The sequence below is a fragment of the Mus caroli genome, chromosome 10, assembly GCF_900094665.2.
Source record: "Mus caroli chromosome 10, CAROLI_EIJ_v1.1, whole genome shotgun sequence".
NCBI lineage: Eukaryota > Metazoa > Chordata > Mammalia > Rodentia > Muridae > Mus > Mus caroli.
In genome coordinates this window covers 84,673,368-84,693,574 of record NC_034579.1, presented here as the reverse complement: position 1 = coordinate 84,693,574, position 20,207 = coordinate 84,673,368, and the positions used below count along the sequence as shown (strand labels likewise).

Sequence of the window (20,207 nt, the reverse complement as noted above, 5' to 3'; positions counted from 1 at the left end):
AAAAACAAAAACAAAAACAAAAAAAAAAAGTAGTCATAAAAAAAAATTCTGAAATGTGATCAGAATTAAGTAAGGTTTTTAGTGGGGGTGATTGAAACTCACTGGATTCGGTGGTTGTGACTATTGCATCTCTTGCTTGACCCCTGGAAGAGGTCTTTTACATTGTCCTAATTGTCCTGACACAGCATCTTTTGTGAGAGTTGCTGTATCTGTTTCAGAGATGAAGGAATTTACTAAGAACATTATTTGAAATGTATTGTTCCCAGGCAATAGAGAAAGAGACTCTCTTGAAGTGATTTTTAACTAGTTTTAAAATTACCTAGACTTGCCAATTTTCTTTTGCAACTGCCAGAAAACAAGTCATTCTAGAAAAATGGAAGATAACATAATATGCTTTCATGTTCTGAATGTTTTTCCTAACTACTTCTGGAAAATGTGCGGGACAAATCAAAGGCAAGGCTAGATGACGACGGCTCATGCTGTTTGCTGGTGGTAAAGCAAAGCAGTGGCTGAATTCATGAATTGAGAAGGCTAGGGCAGAACAGGCAATCATTCTGTTGACTGAAGTGAGTGTGAAGAACTCTTAGTAAAGCATCACAATGGATTTCAGCTAGTCATCTCTCTCATCTCTTGCCATGAGTATTTTTTTTTTTTCCTGGCCAGACCTATTTGTAACCTAAAACAATATATGGCTACATTAAGATGAAAATACCAGTATTTTATTTAGTATTAAGAAAGAGCTATTTGTTATTTGTTCAATAGTCTGGGGTTATTTTGGGCAGTCCACTCCGCTACTCAATGGAAAAGCTCAGAGTCCATTTCAGGGATGTGAAACTGGGAGTGAATGTCACTGCTTGAATTGGACACCTAAGTGATTGTCCTGCTGAGGAGGATCCAAATGGGAATCAGGGTGGGGCAAGATGCCTCCTGGGAGGGAGGAAGGGCAGGGCAGCATAGGAGTGCATCTCCGCTCACATAGCACACATTTCAAGTTGGGCATAAGGTATGGCTACAAGGCTGACACATGCAGCAATGGCGATGGGGACAGAATACTTTTAGAATAGCAAACATGGAAAGGTTTACCTTCAATTAAAGGGTAAGGCAGCTATTACTAAAGTTATTCATTCATCAAGCCTGATTACCTGCACTGTGCTGGCTCTGGAGGGATAGGTATCTGAGTGGCAAAAAGAAGATAAAGTGGGGTTGTTCTAAGAGCAAAGTCAGGTACACATGTAAATGAGAACTTTATGGTGGTTTAGGTAACTGTTCAGAAAGGAGGGTAATATAGTAGATTTGGAAGGTGGGACTTCCTGGCTAAGATCAGACCCATCAGATGCTGTTAAGTAGGGAGTGATGTGAGAAAGGTGTACTGAAGACGGAGGGTAAGCGAGGGACCTAAGAAGCTGCTGTAAAATCCGAAGGGCAGACTATATGGATTGCAGGGAAGGAGCCCCACAACCAAGGGTGAAGAGTCGAGAGGCCCTCTGTGATGTCATAGCAAATGCAGGAGTGTGAGGGTGTCACAGATGAAGCAGCCATTAGCAGAGACAGTAATGCAAGAGGGAGCATGTTTTTGCAAAGACACACAGAGATGCCTTTACACGGTCAGCATGGTAATCGGGAAGAAACGAGAGACAAAACTCAGATGTTGGAAGTGTGACTATATGGGGATAGAAGCAGATGGGGTGCCTTAGGGTGTGGTAAGGGTTAAAAAGGACCATGCCCTCAGGGGAATATGAATCCCAACACCCTCCTTTTTTAGGACAGGGTTTCACTGTACAGTCCAGGCTGCCTTTAAACTAGTTATCCTCCTGCCTCGGCCTTCTGAGTGCTAAGTATACAGATATGGGCTACCACATCTGATTGGAAGATACATTCCCTTTTTTGAGACAGGTCTCACTATGCAGCCCTGGCTCACCTGGAACTCAGAGATTACCTGCCTCTGCCCCCCACCCCCAGGTGCTGGGACTAAAAGCATGCAACACCCTGCCAGGCAAAAGATGAAAAATTTTTTGACCAGGTTTCTCTGTGTAGCCCTGGCTACCCTGGAACTCTCTCTTTGTAGACCAGGCTGGCCTCAGAAATCTACCTGCCTCTGTCTCTCAAGTGCTGGGATTAAAGGTCTGTGCCACCACTGCCTGGCTAGATTATTAGTCTTTTATTATCACAAGAAAAATGGTATTTGGATGAGTAGAGATGCTGCGTTTCTAAAATCTGCAGTTAGTTCTTAGTTTAGATGGCCCTGTTCCACCAAGCAGAGCTGAGTCATAATTTCATATCTGGAACACTGTTCCTAAGAAGTAACTGAGCACTGTCAGATTTTTTTTTTAAAGGGGAGTTTAAGATTTATCAAGAAAAAGAAGTAATGATCTTTTCCCTTTCCTGTTTGTGTGGGTGTGTGTTCCTATATGCATATGTGTTCCTGTGTGCACCTGCACACGTATAGAGACCAGAAAACAACTTCATGGTTGTCATTTTGAGAGGTCCATTCAGACAGGATCTCTCACTGGCCTTGAACAAGATGATCAGTCTAGTCTACCTGGCTAGTTAGTGAACCCCAGGGATCCCCAGGGATCAACATAGGCGCAGTACTTACTGCAAATATTTCCATTGGTGGATACAAAACACGTACCCATGGAGACAGCCGACCAGCTGTCCCACCTCCATCTCTGTCTCTGTCTCATCGGTGTAGCTCAGGCTAGCCCTGAGCTCCTGATCCTCCCTCAGCCTTCTGAGCCTTGGGGTTAGAAGTCATATCTCATTTTTTGGTTCCTTCTGAGTGCATGGACCCACTGAGCTCAGAACATGCTTTTCCTGGGTGTGAATGAGTGCAGAGAGGCTTATGGGGGTGGGGTGGAGGCATTCAGTTGTTTGACATCAGGCTAGGCGAGAGTGAGGCTTGTGTTTAATCATTTGTGCATCAGCAGTGCAGGAGGGGGGAAAAGAAGAGTAAGACAGACTCAGTAAGCCTTCCTCCCCTCCTTCTTTTCCTTTTTTCCCTTCCTTCCTCTCATGTGTATGTGTGTATGTATGTGCATATGTTTGAATGTATGCATGCATGCATGCATGTGGTATTTGTTTATGTGTATGTTTTTGTGGGTATATGTGTCTGTATATGGTATGTGTGTATATATATGTGTGTGTTTTTGTGTGTATGTATGCGTATGTATATTCATATGTGGTATGTGTGTTTGTGTATGTGTGTGTGTGGTATGTGTGTATATGTGTATATATGTATGTATGCATGAATGTATGTATATGTGTGTATATTTTGTGTGTATGTTTGTATGTGTGCATGTATTTATGTATATGTGTGCATATATGGTATGTGTATATGTGTTTGTGTGTGTATGTGTGTATATGATATGCAGGTGCACTGACCCATTTGTACATGGGTGGAGGCCAAATATTAGCACCAGGTGTCTCACTCTGCTGTTTTTCTCTATTATTTGGAGACAGGTCTCTCACAGAACCTAGAGCTCACTGTTTTGGTTCGATTAACTGATAGTGAGCTTGCACACTCTGTCTGTGTCTGCCTCTCCAGTGCTGGGGTTACAGTATGTGCCTGGCCTTTATGTGGATGCTGGAGACCCAGACTCAGGCCCTCATGCTTGGGCAGCGAGCCCTTTGCCCACTGAGCCACCTCCCTAGCCCTCAACTTTCTTTCTTACAATACCCTGGTTACTTACAGCATATCTGAAGCACAGGCTGGGGAAGAGATTTCCATGGCTACCCTGAGAATACTTTCTAATTAGACTTTCAGTCCTGGATCATAACTATTTTGCCATCTAATATTCTCTGTAGTTAGTTGCAAAGCCTAACGATGATATTCAGTTTCCCAGGTATATGTAAATAAGCTCTAACAGTACTATTTTGAGGCCTTCAGTGACTTTCAAATGGTTGAAAACTATAGGATGTAGAATCAGGCTTTATGCAGCAAACTAGCTAGGTTATGGGGAGGGTAAGGTATGGAAAGCAGACCTTGGAATACATATTCAAAAATAACCCTCGCCCTGTAAAACTTAGTGCCAAGATTGTTTTCTGAGGCAAGACTTTTTGGGCCTCCAATGCTGACACGTCTGTTTCTTTACCTTGTATGAATGCTTGGAATTTCATGGGGTCTTTCTGCTTCCCTGGAAGAGTCTAGAGGACCACCCACAGCTGTTTTGACTCCTTCCTCTGTAACCATTGGTAGACAGCCTCGTGTTTAAACCTAAGGAGTTGCCGTGTTTTTTTAAGGTCAGAAGTAGATGATATGGTCATTTCATAGGGTACTCTCCTGGCTGGTGAAGCCAAAGGCTGAGCACAGCACAGGGCTGGGGGTGTAGAGAACCTTTATGGGAGCCGTGGTACCCCAAGCCAGAGAAGATGTGATGTGAGGTTATCAAGAGGCTCCGGGGGTAGTTCTTTGGTGATGGGTGATTTTGCAGCCTCAAGGAGAAGGGCTAGGGTTGCATTTCTGCAACTTCACCCTGGTTCCCATCACCGGTACCAGGAAAGGTAGGAAGGAACTCTTAGGAGGTTAGAATGATTCCTGGTGGCAGCTGGGACTTCCCCCCCACCCCCCTCTGTATTTCTTTAAAAAATAGTTTAGGCTTTCAAGTGTCACTAATGAGTGCCTCATTTGGCTGAGAAATGTGGCCACTTTTGTGGCCCCAAGAACTCTGCCCCAAAGGCTGAGGGAACAGAGAGCACTAACCAAGACTACGTGACTTGAATAGAGTGAGCAGTGGCCATTCCAAATACATCTCCTTGCTTGGAGTGCAAACTGCTAAAGAACTCAGAAATAAAGTCCTGCCCAAATTTAGCATGGCCCAAAGTGATGCCCTTAACTCTGTCCTAGGCCTGGCCAATTTCCAGGCACAATGACATAAGGCATCTACCCAGAACAGCTGACCTACACAGGATCCTCAGTGGAATGCCCAGGGGACCAAGGCAGTGGCTTTCCACCTACAGAGTGTATCTCAATTCTGTGATGGTATCATGAATCCAGTAAATGACTGATTACGGGGACCCACTCCCAGAGGCTCAGCAAAGTGGGCTGGGGCCCGCACACACATTTGCAATTCTAACAAATTTCCAGATGCTGCTGACGCTGCAGGTTTGGGGCCCACACTTTGTAAGTGCGACCGCAGTTGATCAGTTTGATTGAGAGTCACTGTCAGCACTGCTCTGTGACGCTGTGCACGTAAACCGAGCTGCGCGGCACCCTGCGTTCATTCCGAGGAGCTAGTTTATCAACTCGAGTTTGACAAGTGATTTCAAAAAAAAAAAAAAAAAAGTCTGCCATTAGCATTTTGCTACAGCTCTTGGTCTTGAGAGCAATTAGCAAGGATTATTTAATCCTTTCATGGTTTCCAGAGGGCTGTAAGAGCTGAAAACATTCTTCACATGAAATAAAGAGTCCTAAAGAGATACCAGAGTTACAGGCAGAATAGATAGATGTAGGTAAAGACTAGACGGCATGCTGAAGATGCTTGGCTTCTCACGAGGTCCCCAGTGACAGGAAGGGGCGCGTCAAAGACAGCAAGCACCGGAGGCTGAAAGCCACCAGTGGTCACGGTCCCTCACTGCTTGTGAGTTTTTAGAAGGCAGTTTGGCACTAGTTCTGAAAAATTTCGAAATGGGTATGCCCTTTGCCATTTAGTGGCTTATTCTAGGGACATAATCAGGACTTGCCAAAGAACCTGCTTATAATTTTTTTTTTTAAATTGGAACTGGACACAACAGCCCAGGGAACTGGCTGAAAGATTGTTTTAACTCTGGATTGGAATATTGTAATCAACCACCAGAAATAGTACTGAGGATGAAGAGTTTCTGAAATACTTAAAAAAAAAAGTTTCCCAAATATAACTGTGGTTTAAAATAGACCGTAACACAACAGGTACAGAACATTCCCAGGTTTTAGAGAAGGAGCAATGCCCAGGAGGGCCTAAGGAACGACTCAGAGGGAGCACGCGTGAACAAGGTGTCAGCAGGAAGGTGCTTACCACTTCTAGGTGGTAAAATTAGTTGTTTTCATTTCTTCCTTCTGCTCTCTGTTTTGGAAGCAGGTAATGAAGAATTATTTTGCAATTCTTTGCAATTAAAAAAATAAGGCTTAAACATTTACGATTTTTTTTAGCTTAAGCCAATTTACTGAGTCTTCATACATGTGTGTGTGTGGGGGGGGGGTATTCATGGTCAGAGGGCAAACTTGGCTGTCCTTCCTCAGATGCTGTCTACCTTGTTTTGGGTTTTTTGAGTTTTTATTTTTTGTGCATGTGGTATATATGTATACACATGTGTACACAAGAGTTACCTTACTCTATTGCTTAACATTTAATTATTATTTTTTCTTTTTTAAGATAAGATCTCTCACTGATGGGCTAAACTGGCTGTCACCATAGCCCTGTATTGAGTCTTTAAATCTATTACTTGTAAAAACAACTTCAGCAGTGTGTATATATGTGTGTGTGTAGTGTGTGTATGCATGTGTATGTATGTTTGAATGTGTGTACGTGAGTGTATTTGTGTGAGTGTATATGTATGGTATGTTTGTGTGTGTGTGTGTGTGTGTGTGTGTGTGTGTGTATGTGTCCATCTGAATTTTCTGATCCACTGAAGTGACCCTTTTTATGCAAGGCTTCCCAGTACAGAGCACAAGAGCCCAGGAAGACAGCCGGGTGCAGTGGCACATGCCTGTAGTCTCTGCTAACAGGAGGCTGACGTAGGAGATCTGAGACTTGGAGCCTAGCTTGAACTTCACAGTAAGATCATGTTTCAACAACAACCAAACCAATCCCAAAACACCTCCTAAAAATGGCATAGGAGGATACACTTGGACTCCTACGTCCACGTCTCCCTAGCTTTGTGGCTAGCTACCCTCTCTACTCAGCTACTTCAATTCTAAAATGGTTAATGCAACATCCTCTTTGTATCATTATGAGGATTACACCAGATAAGTCCGTGTTTAGCGTGTAGTGCCAGTATATTCGGAGATCTTAGAATGTGCCCTTCGCCCAGCACACCAGGCTGCTGTGCTGATATTCTGACAGTAGTAAAATGGATAAACAATGAACATTAAACGTAACAATACATTTGGGTCAAAGAGAACTTAAATTTATCTGAGACGGAGCCTTGAACTTGCTACATAGCTCAGGGTAGCTTTGAATTTTTGCTCCTCCCAAGTGCTGGTGCTGGCCCTATGTGGCCAATGATGTTCATGAAAATAAACATATTTAGAAAGAGACTTTAAGACGAGTGGTGATTAAGGCTAAATAAATAAATAAATAAATAAACCTCTGCATCTTTCAGTGACTGGAAAGCGGCTCATTGGTGGTTGTCAGTTATGTGATAGGCTTAGTCTTCCTAATAAAAAGCCCAGGGGGCCTCAGAAGAAGGTGGGGACCTGATTCCACGATTCCCCCCACCAAAGGTGATGGTGCATAAAGCAAACCTCAGCTGAAATGCTGACAGCAGAACTTAGCCTTTGATATGCTTGCCCCTGCCTGCTTCCTAACTGCAGCTCTCCCTGCAAACATTACAGATGACATTTTCTCTCAGAAGGATCTGTGCAAAGACCGACGAACTTGCTCCATAGCTCAGGGTGGCTTTGAACTTTTGAATCATAGCTTCAGTTTCAGTTCCTTTTAAGGAAGGACACATTCTAATTTTTTTTTTTAAAAAAAAAGCCCTTTCAGCTTCCTCCTGGTGTTGCTTCTTTGAAAGCACTGCAAAGAGCAAAGACAGTGGCAGAGCGCAGACCAAAGCACAGACTACTATCCAGAAATCTACATATTTGAAAAGTCACACGTTAGAGGTCCTTCCAGCTTGAAAGTTTAAAAATTATACAAATTAAGGAGAACAGACCTAATGAGGCCCATGTTGAAAGCACAAAGACTCCAAAATCTTAACACTCTCCGAGAGCCTGCCTATTTCTGACTTTCTTATTCTCTCTTAGCCTCATTAAAAATCAGGCACCAATACCTTCTTGTTCTCCTCTGCCTCTCTGTCTCTCTTCTACTTCTCTAACTCCTCTGTGTTTGTATGTTTTTATCTGTCTGTATGTCTCTCTGTGTCTTTCTGTCTCTGTGTGTGCTTTTTTGTGTGCCTGTGTCTCTCTGTGTGTCTGTCTCTGCCTCTGTCTCTCTGTCACTCTCTCTCTCTTTCTCTCTCTCTCTCTCTGTTTTGTCTGTGTGTCTGTCTGTGTCTTTCTGTTTCTCTCTGTGTATTTTTGTGTGTCTGTGTCTTTCTATCTCTCCCTTTCTCTCTCTGGTGTGTGTGTGTGTGTGTGTACAGCATGTGTGTATGTTGAGGCCAGGGGTTAACGTTAGGTGTCTTCCTCAATTGCTTTCTACCTTATTTTTTTGAGACGGGGTCTCTAACTATAACCCATTGATTCTGCTAGACTGGTAGGCTGGCAAGCTGAGCTCTGGGGGATCGGTCTCTGCCTCCATAGAGCAGGTGTTATAGGCTTGTGCTGCTTTGGCTGGCATTTTCTGTGGGTACTGGGGAAATCTGCCTGAACTAAAGTTCTCATGCTTACAAAACAAGTGCTTTACCAACTGAGCCTATACTCTAGCCTAGCCTCCTTTAATCTCCCTTTAAAGAGCAATTTCCAAGATCACAAACAAACACCTGTGAATAATGCTAACTGCCAACAATGAGATTCTAGAAAGTAAGTTTGCAGAGGGTACTACATTGAATATAATGCCCTACATTTTCTAATGGCATATTTAATCGAATTAGGGAAGTGATAGGAATCTGTATCTTAGTGATGATTAAACTCCAGGTAAAATACAGGGGTGGTGGCACAGATAAGACCAGAGAGGCAAAATTAAATAGAGCTTCACGTTGGCCAGAACTACGTCTTAGCGCATCGACCATTGAAATCTTCAAAATGGGAGTTACACACAACAAACCCCAAATCACACAATGGCCAAAGTAATATAATTAGAGCTCTATAAAATTCAGTCCTGTGTTTGAAAAAGCAACTTCCAATTGATTTAGGGGCAACTGAACCAAGTATACAATTGTAGAGCTACATATGTCATCTTGTAAGGAACCTTTTCTTTTCATTTGTTTTCTCCATTTTAGAAATGGACTTCACAAAGTGGAAATGAAAGTCCAGGATTCCTAAACCTTAGAATACTCTTATATACTATGGGCATAGAGACCCAGTACAATGAAAGGGGTACCAGCCTCAGAGCTGCAGTAGAGGAAAAAAAAAGATTCTAAAGAAAATCTTCCCATGAATTTTACTCAACCATTTGGAGGAAGAAGCCAGCATGTTTGAGATGTGATGGAGGCAGGAACTGTGCATATCTAACAATCACAATAAGGCAGGTGCCACAGAGAAGGGCATGTCACACCATCCCTGCTGTCGAGGGTGAGGGGTAGCACGGGCCCTCCCCCGCTGGCATCTCTCCAGTGTCATGTGAGGAAGGCGGAAAGAAGGCTCTCTTTTATGGGGAACCCTGCCTGAAGGGCATCATATTTAGCACCCTAGAACTAACAATTTCCCTCCAGGGACTGATTAGGAAATGAAGCCCGTGTTTCAGAACATGGATTTAGCTAAACCACTCACACAGAAGGCAGCATGAAATGACTATGTTAAGATTAAAGAGATATCTTTTCTGACTCTCCCCCATGGCGGTAGTATATGTTTTTGTATTTCTAATCTTAAGTGGGAATGTCTGCAAAGCTGTCAGAATACAGGAAATGAGCAGCCTGGTTATTATGAAGAAGCAAAACTATGGCTTAGTACCAAAGCCTGTCAGATGGGCTTTTAGTAAAGAAAATCTAAAAAGACAAAGCAGACATGGCAATTTTGCTCAATAATATCAGGGTTCAAAGCCAGTTCCTACTGATTCTTCTCTACACACACTGAGAACAAAGCGGGACATTATCCAGAGTTTTCATCCAGGGGAAGAAATGTTGTAGTTGTTTAGGAATGTTTATATTTTTACAGCGTCTGTACACTTTCCAAATCATGGGAGCAACCACGAAGAAATGGTAGACACATTGTTGCATATTTATAGAGTCCTAGAACTCTGCTAACAGGAAGGATGACTTCTAATATATACCACAAACTTTACTTAATATTGAACATGAACACTGGCCCTAATTGTGACAAATATATCGTGCCAACACAGGAGTTTCACAAGAAGAGAAGCTGTAAATTCAGCAACTGTAGGGGGAGTGTATGTGAGCACTGTAATTTATGGACCATTTTTCTTTCTGTAAATTTAAAACAGCTCTGAAAACCAGAGAACTGCAGGGTAGAGAAACTATCATGCATGGTAATGGTAGACACAGGCCATGGTCAGTTTGTCCAGATATACGGGGTGTACAGCAGCAAGAGTTTTCACAGTGTCAATATGAGTCCATCAGTTGTAACAAAGGTACCACTTAGCTGTTGATAATGGAGGAGCATGCAAAGATGTTGTTTAGTGGGCTGGCCAGGTTATGTCAACTTGACATAAGCTAGAGTAATTTGACAGGAGGGAACCTCAACTGGGAAAATGTGTCCATAAGATCCATCCATAAGGCATTCTCTTAACTAGTGATTGGTGGGCAAGGGCCCAGCCCATTGTGGGTTGTGTCATCCCTAGGTTGGTAGTCTGGGTTCTATAAGAAAGTAGGCTGAGCAAGCTATGACAAGCAAGCCATTAAGCAGCATTCTTCCATGGCCTCTGCATTAGTTCCTGCCTCCAGGTCTCTGCCCTTTTGTGTTCCTGCCCTGGCTTCCTTCAGTGATCAACTACAATGTGGAAGTATGAACCAAATAAACCGTCTCCTTCCCAGCTTGCTTTTTGTCAAATGTTTCATCGTAGTAATCATAACTCTAATTAAGATAAGTTGGTATCACCATAGTGGGGTATTGCTGTGACAAACCTGACCATGTTGTTTTGGGGAGGATTGTGGAAGGACCTTGGAACTTTGGGCTAGAAAAGCCATTGAGTGTTGAGAGTTCAGTGATCTGTTTGTTTTGTAGAAGCTTGGAAGGAAGATAAGAATGTTGAGAGCAGTGTAGACAATGGAATCCTGGTTTGTGAGATTTCAGAAGGAAGCAAAGACTGAGGCTTTTGTGTGAAGAATCTGGTCAACTGAAGAATTGGCTGTGATTAACTAAGAAGAGGCCAGCATCATTGAGGTGATCTGGGAATTGTTTTCTGGGAGTCAAGAAACAAGCTGTGTTCCAGAGATGGTCAAGGGTTGTACCTCATGTTGGCAGCTGGACTTGGTAGTATATGAGTTACCCAGGTGGTGCTAAGTTTTGAAGGGTGGGAAAGGGGGTCATGAAGAGCAGTTGAGAGGCACCATGTGGTCTGAAGAGACCCCAGGAGAAGCTACTGGTGAAAGTGTAGCACAGTTTTAGAAGACCACACCATTTTTGAGATGTCAGGACCATGGGTTGACTACCAAGAATAGCAGTAGCAGAGTGGTGAAGAGATCCCCAGTCTAGAAGACAATTCGAGTGTGCTGCTGTAGAAGGTAGAGCCAGAAAAGTGACGCAAGCCTTTCAGAGGAGCCCAGAAGATTGTGAATGAGCTCTAGATAATTGCTAGTTACATTTTTGGAGCTTGATTTTGCTTTGCTCAGATTGTGACTGTGCCCTGGTTCTTCTCCCTTCAAGCAAGAAAGGATTTATGTAAATTTTATTGTATAGGAGTTCTCAGTTGAGACTGAATTTTAAGATTTTAAGGACAGTGAGTCTTGAAGTATTTGAATTTTAAAGACAGTGGGACTTTTAAAATTTGGAATAATAACATTATGATAACACATATCATATCACATATGATATATTATATATATTATAATGATAATATTAATGTGTGATCTTGGTGGTGGGAAGAATAAGAAAGAAAAGGTTATGACTTAAAAATGTGTTAGTGTGTCAAGTTGACAAGGGTTCAGTTGTGCTGGCTAGTTTTATGTCAACTTAACACAGTAGTATTATCTGAAAAGAGGGAACCTCAATTGAGAAAATGTATTAATAAGGCATTCTCTTAATTAGATGGGGAGTGCCCAGCCCATTTGGGTGGTGCCATTCCTGGGATGGATTCTATAAGAAAGCAGACTGAGCAAGCCAGGTGAAGCAAACCAGTAAGCAACCCCTCTATGGCATCTGTACCAGCTTTTGCCTCTTGCATCTATTTCTGCCCTGCTTGAGTTCCTGTCCTGGATTCCTTCAATGATGGATGGCAGCAATAGTAACCCTAACTAAGACAGTTTGGGAGCGAGCATACAAGAAGCATTTGTCTCTTCCTTGAATGTCTTTCTGTAAAGCTAAGTGTGCTTTTTAAAAAAAAGTCCATTAAAAACCAACTCTATTAATTAAAGACATCTTAAGATTGTTTGGAAGAGGGAAAAAAAGACAGTTTTACCTGAGCAAACAAAGAAATTATTCCATACTGTATAATAATGTGAAGTAAACTACCATCCAACATGTTAATTTATCGTGACAGGTTTTAAACTGAAATAATACACACAATAAAACACCAGGAAAGAAAGGAAAACTATTTCTATTTCAGACCTTGAGGAGACCTTAGAGATGGATGGATGGGTGGATGGATGGGTTTAAGATGAGGAAATGAACTAGCTGTGAATACCAGATGCTCCCCATGCCTCTGAGAAGTGGAAGTTGTTCAGATTGAAGAATCTGAATTCTTCAATCTAAGCAAGAATGAATGTCCTAAAGTGAGCACTGTGGGAGAAAACCAACCCCTAAGCATGCAACAGGAACGTGGCTGAAAGGTCAGCTTGTGTTAATTTACTAGAGGTTATCCCATATTCCGAGAGGTACCTGCATCCAGATGGTTTAATCTAACCAATGCAGCACTTGAGGATTCCTGAAACACTTTCTTAGAGACATAAAGGGCCCACCTTTCCAGCCATTATAAAATGCAAGACACTAGATACCCCACAGCAAATCTGGGATGTGCCTGAGCCTGGAACTTGCTGGGACAAGTTATTCAACTTCCACTGGCATTTGTGTTCTGATATGGAAGCTGAAGACACAGCACAGACTGAACATTCCTGGTCTAAAAATATAAAACCTAAGGGCACTTAAAATGCTGATACTTTCTGGATGCCAACCCAAAGGCATTCGGAAAATTCTACACCTGACTTTGTGCAATGGGTCACAATAAAAAAAAAAAAGCGACAGTATGCTAAAACACTGCATAAAGTTATCTTTGTGCTTTGATCACAAGGTGCATGTGAAATAAAAAAAAAACCCATAAATACTCATTATGTATATGTAAAGCTATGAGAAGAATTGTAATTCAAGTTACTTCCAGACCCATGAATCTTAGATAAGGGCAGTGCCTACTTCCTGGAATAAATGAAACACTATGCAATTCTCTTGGGCTAGGCATGCAAGGGCTGAGTATTCTCAGCCCCTAATGAACTGACTTCAGGAGAACACAACTGTTTTCTCAGGGTCATTTATCAGGATGCTGGAGGCTGGTGGCAGTTTAAAGACACATCTTAGGTGATGCTTCTACCAGTCCAGGAGAGTCACGTGCTTGCGTGTTGCTCCCTTCCAGGGAATGGTCAGTGTAGTGAACATAAAAGCCAGACCTCAGGCATCTCTGTTAGCAAACAGCGTTTATGAAAACACTTCTCTAAGTTGGTACAGACGGATTCACTTCTTACAGAGAAGGTTTCAGTTCGGCCAAAGTGCATAGTAGCAAGAGGAGAACTTCTTTTTCTTAAACTGAGTTAAGTTTTGGTCTGCAGTGCTTTGGCCAGTACTGTTACTGTACATTGGCTTTCAAGAACACTCATGTCCTAAAGTCTGTCCCCTGGCAAGAACTCAATCATATTGGTACGTGAGGCTAGACAGCCATCAAGGTAACAGCAAAGAAAACAACATCTTTGGCTTCAGACTGAAAATGAACTACAGTTGAAATTCACACCATCTTTAGCCGGTGAAAGTTCTAATTCACACAATACGACAGTCTCAGATAACAGCTCTAATCTGCACTTTCAGCTTGGAAGGAAGGGCTCCAGCCAATGCAACTCGGGCGACTGTATCTAAGACCTGAAATTTATTTAATCAAGATAGCAAATAAGGTTTTGTGACATTCTAGGAAGCAGTGAACTTGCAATTTTCTTGTAAATGATCGAAAATAAACACAAAAGGGAGGCAAACCAGAAAAAAAATGCCCCAAAGGACAGAGAAATGGTTTTTAAATAGGCAGATTTTTTTTTCCCTTAAGTTTCATTTTAGGCCACAGACAAAGTCTTTAACTCGATTATTCTCTGTTGAGACTATTAGATTGGCTTTGCTATTGCTATCAGGATATGATTTTAGATCCATTCAGTTTCGAGAAATTGACTGATCTTCATTCACATCACAAATCTGGTATATCTTAGGGATGCTCCATGCATACTGCCAGGCTGACGATGACTAAAACCCCGCAGTAGGTGCACTCTGGTAATTTAGGTAATAGCATGAATTGAGCGATGCCAAATTCATTTCTTACACAGGCTCCTAGAAATCTCTGAAGTCATCATGAGGCCGGATGGTTGGAAACTTTTCTCTTCTTCTCATTGTTCAGTGGTGAGGCAATTTAGGTCAGATATTTTCTGTTCCAAATACAGGATTCCCAGAATTATAGAACCAGATAATTCTCACAAGGTCATCTGATCTCATGTCATTCTCCAAGGATGAGAACAGAGGCTTTGGAGAACCAGGGGACCCCGTGTTTTTGGAGGGTTCATGCTCTTGAGTCAGACAGACTTAAATTCAGGTCTGGGTTGTCAAGCTATTCTCTCTGTGACCTGGTGTCTTCATTTTAAGTGGGGATTTTAAGTGCGGCAGGACACACTGTCATCAGTCAGCATTAGCAGCTGTTGTTGTAGTGAATAAGAAGACGCCAAGGCAAGAAAGCAGCACTTGGTCATCTAGGATTAAAATGTGTTAGTGCCACATCAAGGGTCAGACTACACTCAAGATCTAGCAATTGTATACCGTTTGATTTCATGGAGATTCAACATATATTTGGTTCCAAATTAACACGAAACACTTTACATCTATCTTTAAAATTGTTTTAGTTCACCAGGTGTGGTGTCCCGTGCCTTTAATCCCAGCACTCAGGAGGCAGGGGCAGCAGGATCTCTGTGAGTTTGCAGGGCAGCCTGGTCTATTTAGCTAGCTCAGGATAGCCAGGACTCTGCTACACAGAGAAACCTTGTCTCAAAAAAAAAAAAATCAAAAGTAAAATAAAACAAAATTGTTTTAGCTCAAGTATATGCTTTTTCATTACTTCTGAAACAGACTATTCACTCACATGAAATTAACGACGATTATGGGGGCAAAAATAAAAGCTAGGACCCGTTCTTTAAGTATCTGAGATTTGACTTTGACTATTTGTCGTATGGAACAGGTCCGTTAGCCTTAAATTGTTAGTATAGCTAGATATTTCAATACTATCCACAGGTTGGCTCTGGAGGAAGCAAGAATGAGAGTCTTAGGAGAGAAAAAGTGTAATGTATTTTGCTTAAAATAAACTCGGGGTCCTAGCAGCCACCGATCATGGGCATTCAGGATTGCATTTCTGTCAATATCCACTGCCCTCCAATGTCTCACGCCATTCAGAGTCAAATTTTCTTCTTACATTTAAAAAAAATTTTTTTTGAAAAGCTTTATTTGTTATTTATATCTAAGCACACTGTAGCTGTCTTCAGACACCAGAAGAGGGTGTCAGATTTCATTAAGGATGGTTTAAAGTTACCATGTGGTTGCTGGGATTTGAACTCAGGACCTTCAGAAGAGCAGTCAGTGCTCTTAACTGCTAAACCATCTCTCTGGCTCCCTTCTTACATTTTAAGAAAAGCAAGAACATCTGGGAAGAATCCGCATAAACAAAGTTAGCTTTACAGAATACCCTCGTGGTACCCTCTGCTTTTGATGGGTTTTGCTGCATTAGAAAAGCCTTTACAGTGAGCATTCTCAGACTGTCAAGTTGGTGCTTAAAACGTTTTCCTGAAATAGACTAAAGATTCCCCTGACTCCAATCTGGAGAGCGATCAGTGTTTGTACAGTTAACTTTCATTCTCTAAAAATAATTAAAAGCAACATGTAATGTGGTCTAAAATATATCAGAGAGACTTTATCATAAACGATTGCCAGATAAACCCAAGCATAAGCACCATCAAAACCAAAACACCTTTTTATGTAACGCCCATGTGATCAACAGACCAACGCATGAAGAAAACAGGGATCTGAAAGGTGGCAATTTGCATGTGCACCCAGTACTTAGTGTTTCAGCTACGAAGATAAAACAGTTTGGCAAACTCACCCGCATCTTTGCACAAGCGTCCTGTGTTGATTCTGTTCCCCTCAACTCTTTTATCAGCATAGAACCTAAATACTAAAACACACACACACAAATTGGAATGACATATTAAAACAGGAGGATAAATATGAGTAATGATTTAAAAACACACTGTAGGCAAGGCTACTGGCTAGGTTTCTTGGCTGTGCATTGCTGATAACTTAAAATCCTTACGGATGCAGAGGATACGAACAAAGTGAGCCATGACTTCAGAAAGCTATGAATTGATCTCCGTAAAAGTTACGGCATTTTTCTAAAGATGTCATCTTTCAAATCATATTTAACTGCAAAATGGGGGTATCTAAAAATGTTTTGCCATTTTGTTTTCTGGAGGCAGCAATGTCTGCAAAAATAAATCATGCCAGTATCAGTGTAATTGCAGGGCTGTGTGCGACAGCTGAGGAGCGAGGCGACGTGGCCCCCATTTAGGCTTACTCTGCAGCATAGGTAATTAAAGCGGGGCTGTTCTTAGCAGAAGATGCAGTCCTGGACATTTAAAAAAACTTTTACAGCTGTGTGCCCTGTGCTCCATCCATCTGAGAATGTGTGTCATTCTCATTTTATAGGGACAGAGATGACTCCCTAGTGCAGAGTGACACAGGACAGGACAGATGGAGGAGAGGAAAATTGTCCCAGAATCATACGCCACTTTGCTGCTATGTGACCAAATCATGGATTCCTGCTATATATTTCACACTCAGTCTCTAGCTTCTGATTGGGGCAAAGAATTATAAGCAAAATGTCCTTTGTGTCTGTCCTTCTCCCCCCCACCCCATTTAAAAAGATCAATTCATTTGTCAGTTTTTTGAAATTTCAGCTGGCTCTTTTATTTCACCTCTCTTCAGCACCCTTAGAACATCTGAACCATGGTAAGGATTGTGGAAGAGCTTAGAAGACAGTGTCCCCACCCACATGGTGGCACTTGGCTCAGGCATCTTTCCTGAAGACCGGGAGAGTACCGGCCCATGTGAAGGAGGAAGGCTAGGTTGAAGAGGCTTGCCTAAGGCCTTGTGAGAAAGCCTCAGAAGCCAAAGGCTGAACTTTGGAGGCTGCCATTTCAACAGTTTTCGGACAATTGTTGAAAGAAATCCAGGGTTGCAAGATGAACCACAAGGGAGGGAGACAGCAGGGTGAGGTAAGCCCAGCCTGGAAGGAGATAACCGGAAGGTGTCTGCATTGTTAAGGAAAACATCTCAGCCAAATCCTTATTTTTTACTTTTTTTTTTTTTTTTGGAAAGTTTGCCCTAATCAAAACATCTCTTTTAAAGAGAGTCAGTTTCTAGTGAGGTTCAGCCATCTTTTTCCTCCCTGTAGTCATGACAACCATCATCCGTTCCAAAGCCTACAGGACTTGTTGAATAATCAGTAATAAGCACCTATTCCCTTCACCCTGGAAGAAGAAAAAGAAAGAAAAACAAAACACCACCAAACCAAACCAAACTAAACCAAACCATACCAGTATTGCAATCCCATCCTTGAGGGCAATGGAGGGAATCTTGCATTTATATAAAGTGGCAGATCTGATGTTCTGAGGTCAGTCAGCAAACATGGCTATCTGCTGCAGGTGTATTCACCTCCCTTTGATGTTACTTTCTGTCTATGGAGCTGTGGGTGGAACCCAGGGCACAGGGAATGCTAGGCAATCATTCTATTTTAAATTGTGCTTTTATCAAGCAGGGTGGCAGAGGTACACTCCTGTAATCCTAGCACTGGGGAGGCAGAGGCAGAGGCAGAGGCAGGTGGATCTCTGAGTTCAGGGCCAGCCTGTTCCACACAGTGAGTTCTAGGACAACCAGGGCTACACAGAAAATAAATAAGTAAATAAACAAATAAATAAATAAGTTGTGTTTTATCACATGGCTTTTAAACTACACACCTTTATACAGAGACATAGATCAAAACTCAGGCTATCGGGACTTCAGGGGTCCCAAAACTCATGTTATCTAGACATTTTCAGGAAGGGAAAATAAGAAAACCCTTCAGAAATGTCAGTGATGGACATTTTGGTACATTTTCAATGAATGCAGACTAACCAGGGAATACATCCTCTGTCCCAACTTGGGCCCCAACACCGAATCTAGGGTAACTTACAAAGGCTTTGTAGTCACATGACTGGAAGATGAGTTTTTCCGGGTGATGCTGCCAGTACTGGACGGGAGTTGAGGCTGTGGCTTCATTAGGAGGTCGCAAGGTGATGGAAGGTTCCCCCCAGTCCCCTGTCTGGAAATGACATTTGTTTTAGAGGCAGCACAAGCAGTAAGCAGGTTCATTCTCTCTAGCTAGCCTGGGTTTACTTAGCACACCTGAGCGGAAAATGCGCAATGCCTTGGAGTGTATTGTGTGCGCATAAATATCGATTATTTTGTTTCTATGTGAATTAGTGAGCATTGTGTTTCCTAAAGCTGAGTATGAAGAAGTCAAAATGATCCTATTTTCAGAATGAAACCCTAGGCTAACTAATTTTAAAAACAAAACATGAACATTTTAGCAATTGATTTACCAATCCGTAATATTTAATATTCTGTTACAACGGAAGAATATCCTTGGGTTGTCTTTTTTTAATTGACTGGAAATTTCAGTTTGAAATGCTTTTGCTTTAGAAAAATCCATACTTTCATTAATTTCAGTTCCCAGGACATTATCATGTACTCTGAAAACTCGTATATCTGGGGAGGAAGGTTTTATAGATAAGATACTAAACAAAATGCTAAAATAAACATTTACTAATGGGCGACAGCTAATTTCCCCTCATCAGAATCCAGCTGCATAGGTGCAGCGTCTCTGTGATGGCCTTGGATGGACTTAGCTGCCTTCTTCAGAATGACAGCAGCCCGCACTCGGGAATGCAGGTCTGCTTGTGTATGGACATGGACATATATGTGAGGCATGTGATATAGGATGCTGTGTCCTATGACATATATACCCACTAAAACTGACCTAAAACAGGGCCTTCTATCATCTTCTTTGTCACTTTCATTTGTTTAATACAAACATTAATAAAGTCAAAACTCTACCCTGGCAGGGCTCTTCTTGACTCTAATCTCATTTATATGTCGTAGCTGGAGTGTTTCTTCCTCTTTTCCTTGCTAAGGATTCTGCTCTCTCAAAATTTGGCTGTTTGTTCTCAAATGGACACAACTAAGACTAACCTATAAAAAGCATCCCCAGAGCTTCTCTATTTTGACTTGGTTGTTCTTCAAGATTTAGGAGAAATTATTTTCCTCAGGTGTTGGAAGCATATAAGAAGTCCTTAACAAGCTCCCAAAACAAATAAAGTTTGGCTGGGGAACTAAGTTTCATGGAGTCCTAGCTAAAAGGCCTGACACACTGTGGGATTTCTGGGGAGAAATTTCAAGGAGTCTATATATGCTCAGATGTTCGTTTTCGGAGCAAAAGGAAGTGTGTAGCTTTCACTAGCTCCCTTGAAAGGCTGTAGAAATCCCAAAGGCTAAGAAGCTAGGGCCTCCAGGAAAGGCTCAGATCTGTGCGTGTCTGGGAGAAGAGGGCCAGCAGCGCCATGCTCTCTGTACACTTTAGAATTCTGTCAGATGGGACAGAGGGAGCTACCAAAGATAGAAAGCAGGAGACAAGGGCCTTGCCTTCTGGATGTTTCTAACTGGCTTTGAGAAAAAAGAAAAAAAAAGTACAAAAATTGTGAGCCCTGTAGAAATGCTCAGGCCTTGTCACAGCTGTGCACCTGGAACATGTCTTCTGTATGTGGGTCACCTGGCATCACAGGTGAGCCTGGCTAGCACTGTGTCCAGCCTTCAGCTCCTCCTGGGAACATGTGTCTAATGAGAACACCGCATGCCTTTGCTCTGTTCTCAGCCATTATCTGCATTTTTTCTAGTTGGTGGCTGGCTTGTATTGACTGCT

At 42.1% G+C, this 20,207-nt stretch overlaps 1 protein-coding gene across 1 annotated transcript in view; it reads right to left on the bottom strand.

Moving 5' to 3' along the window:
* The window catches only part of Anks1b (ankyrin repeat and sterile alpha motif domain containing 1B), a 1,052,697-nt gene that overhangs the window by 32,843 nt on the left and 999,647 nt on the right, over positions 1 to 20,207 (bottom strand). Inside the window, exons 21-22 of the mRNA XM_029482977.1 lie at positions 18,423 to 18,551; positions 16,296 to 16,367 (exon numbers count right to left, since the gene is read on the bottom strand). Coding sequence (XP_029338837.1) covers positions 16,296 to 16,367; positions 18,423 to 18,551 — 201 coding nt within the window. The remainder of the gene's footprint in view (positions 1 to 16,295; positions 16,368 to 18,422; positions 18,552 to 20,207) is intronic.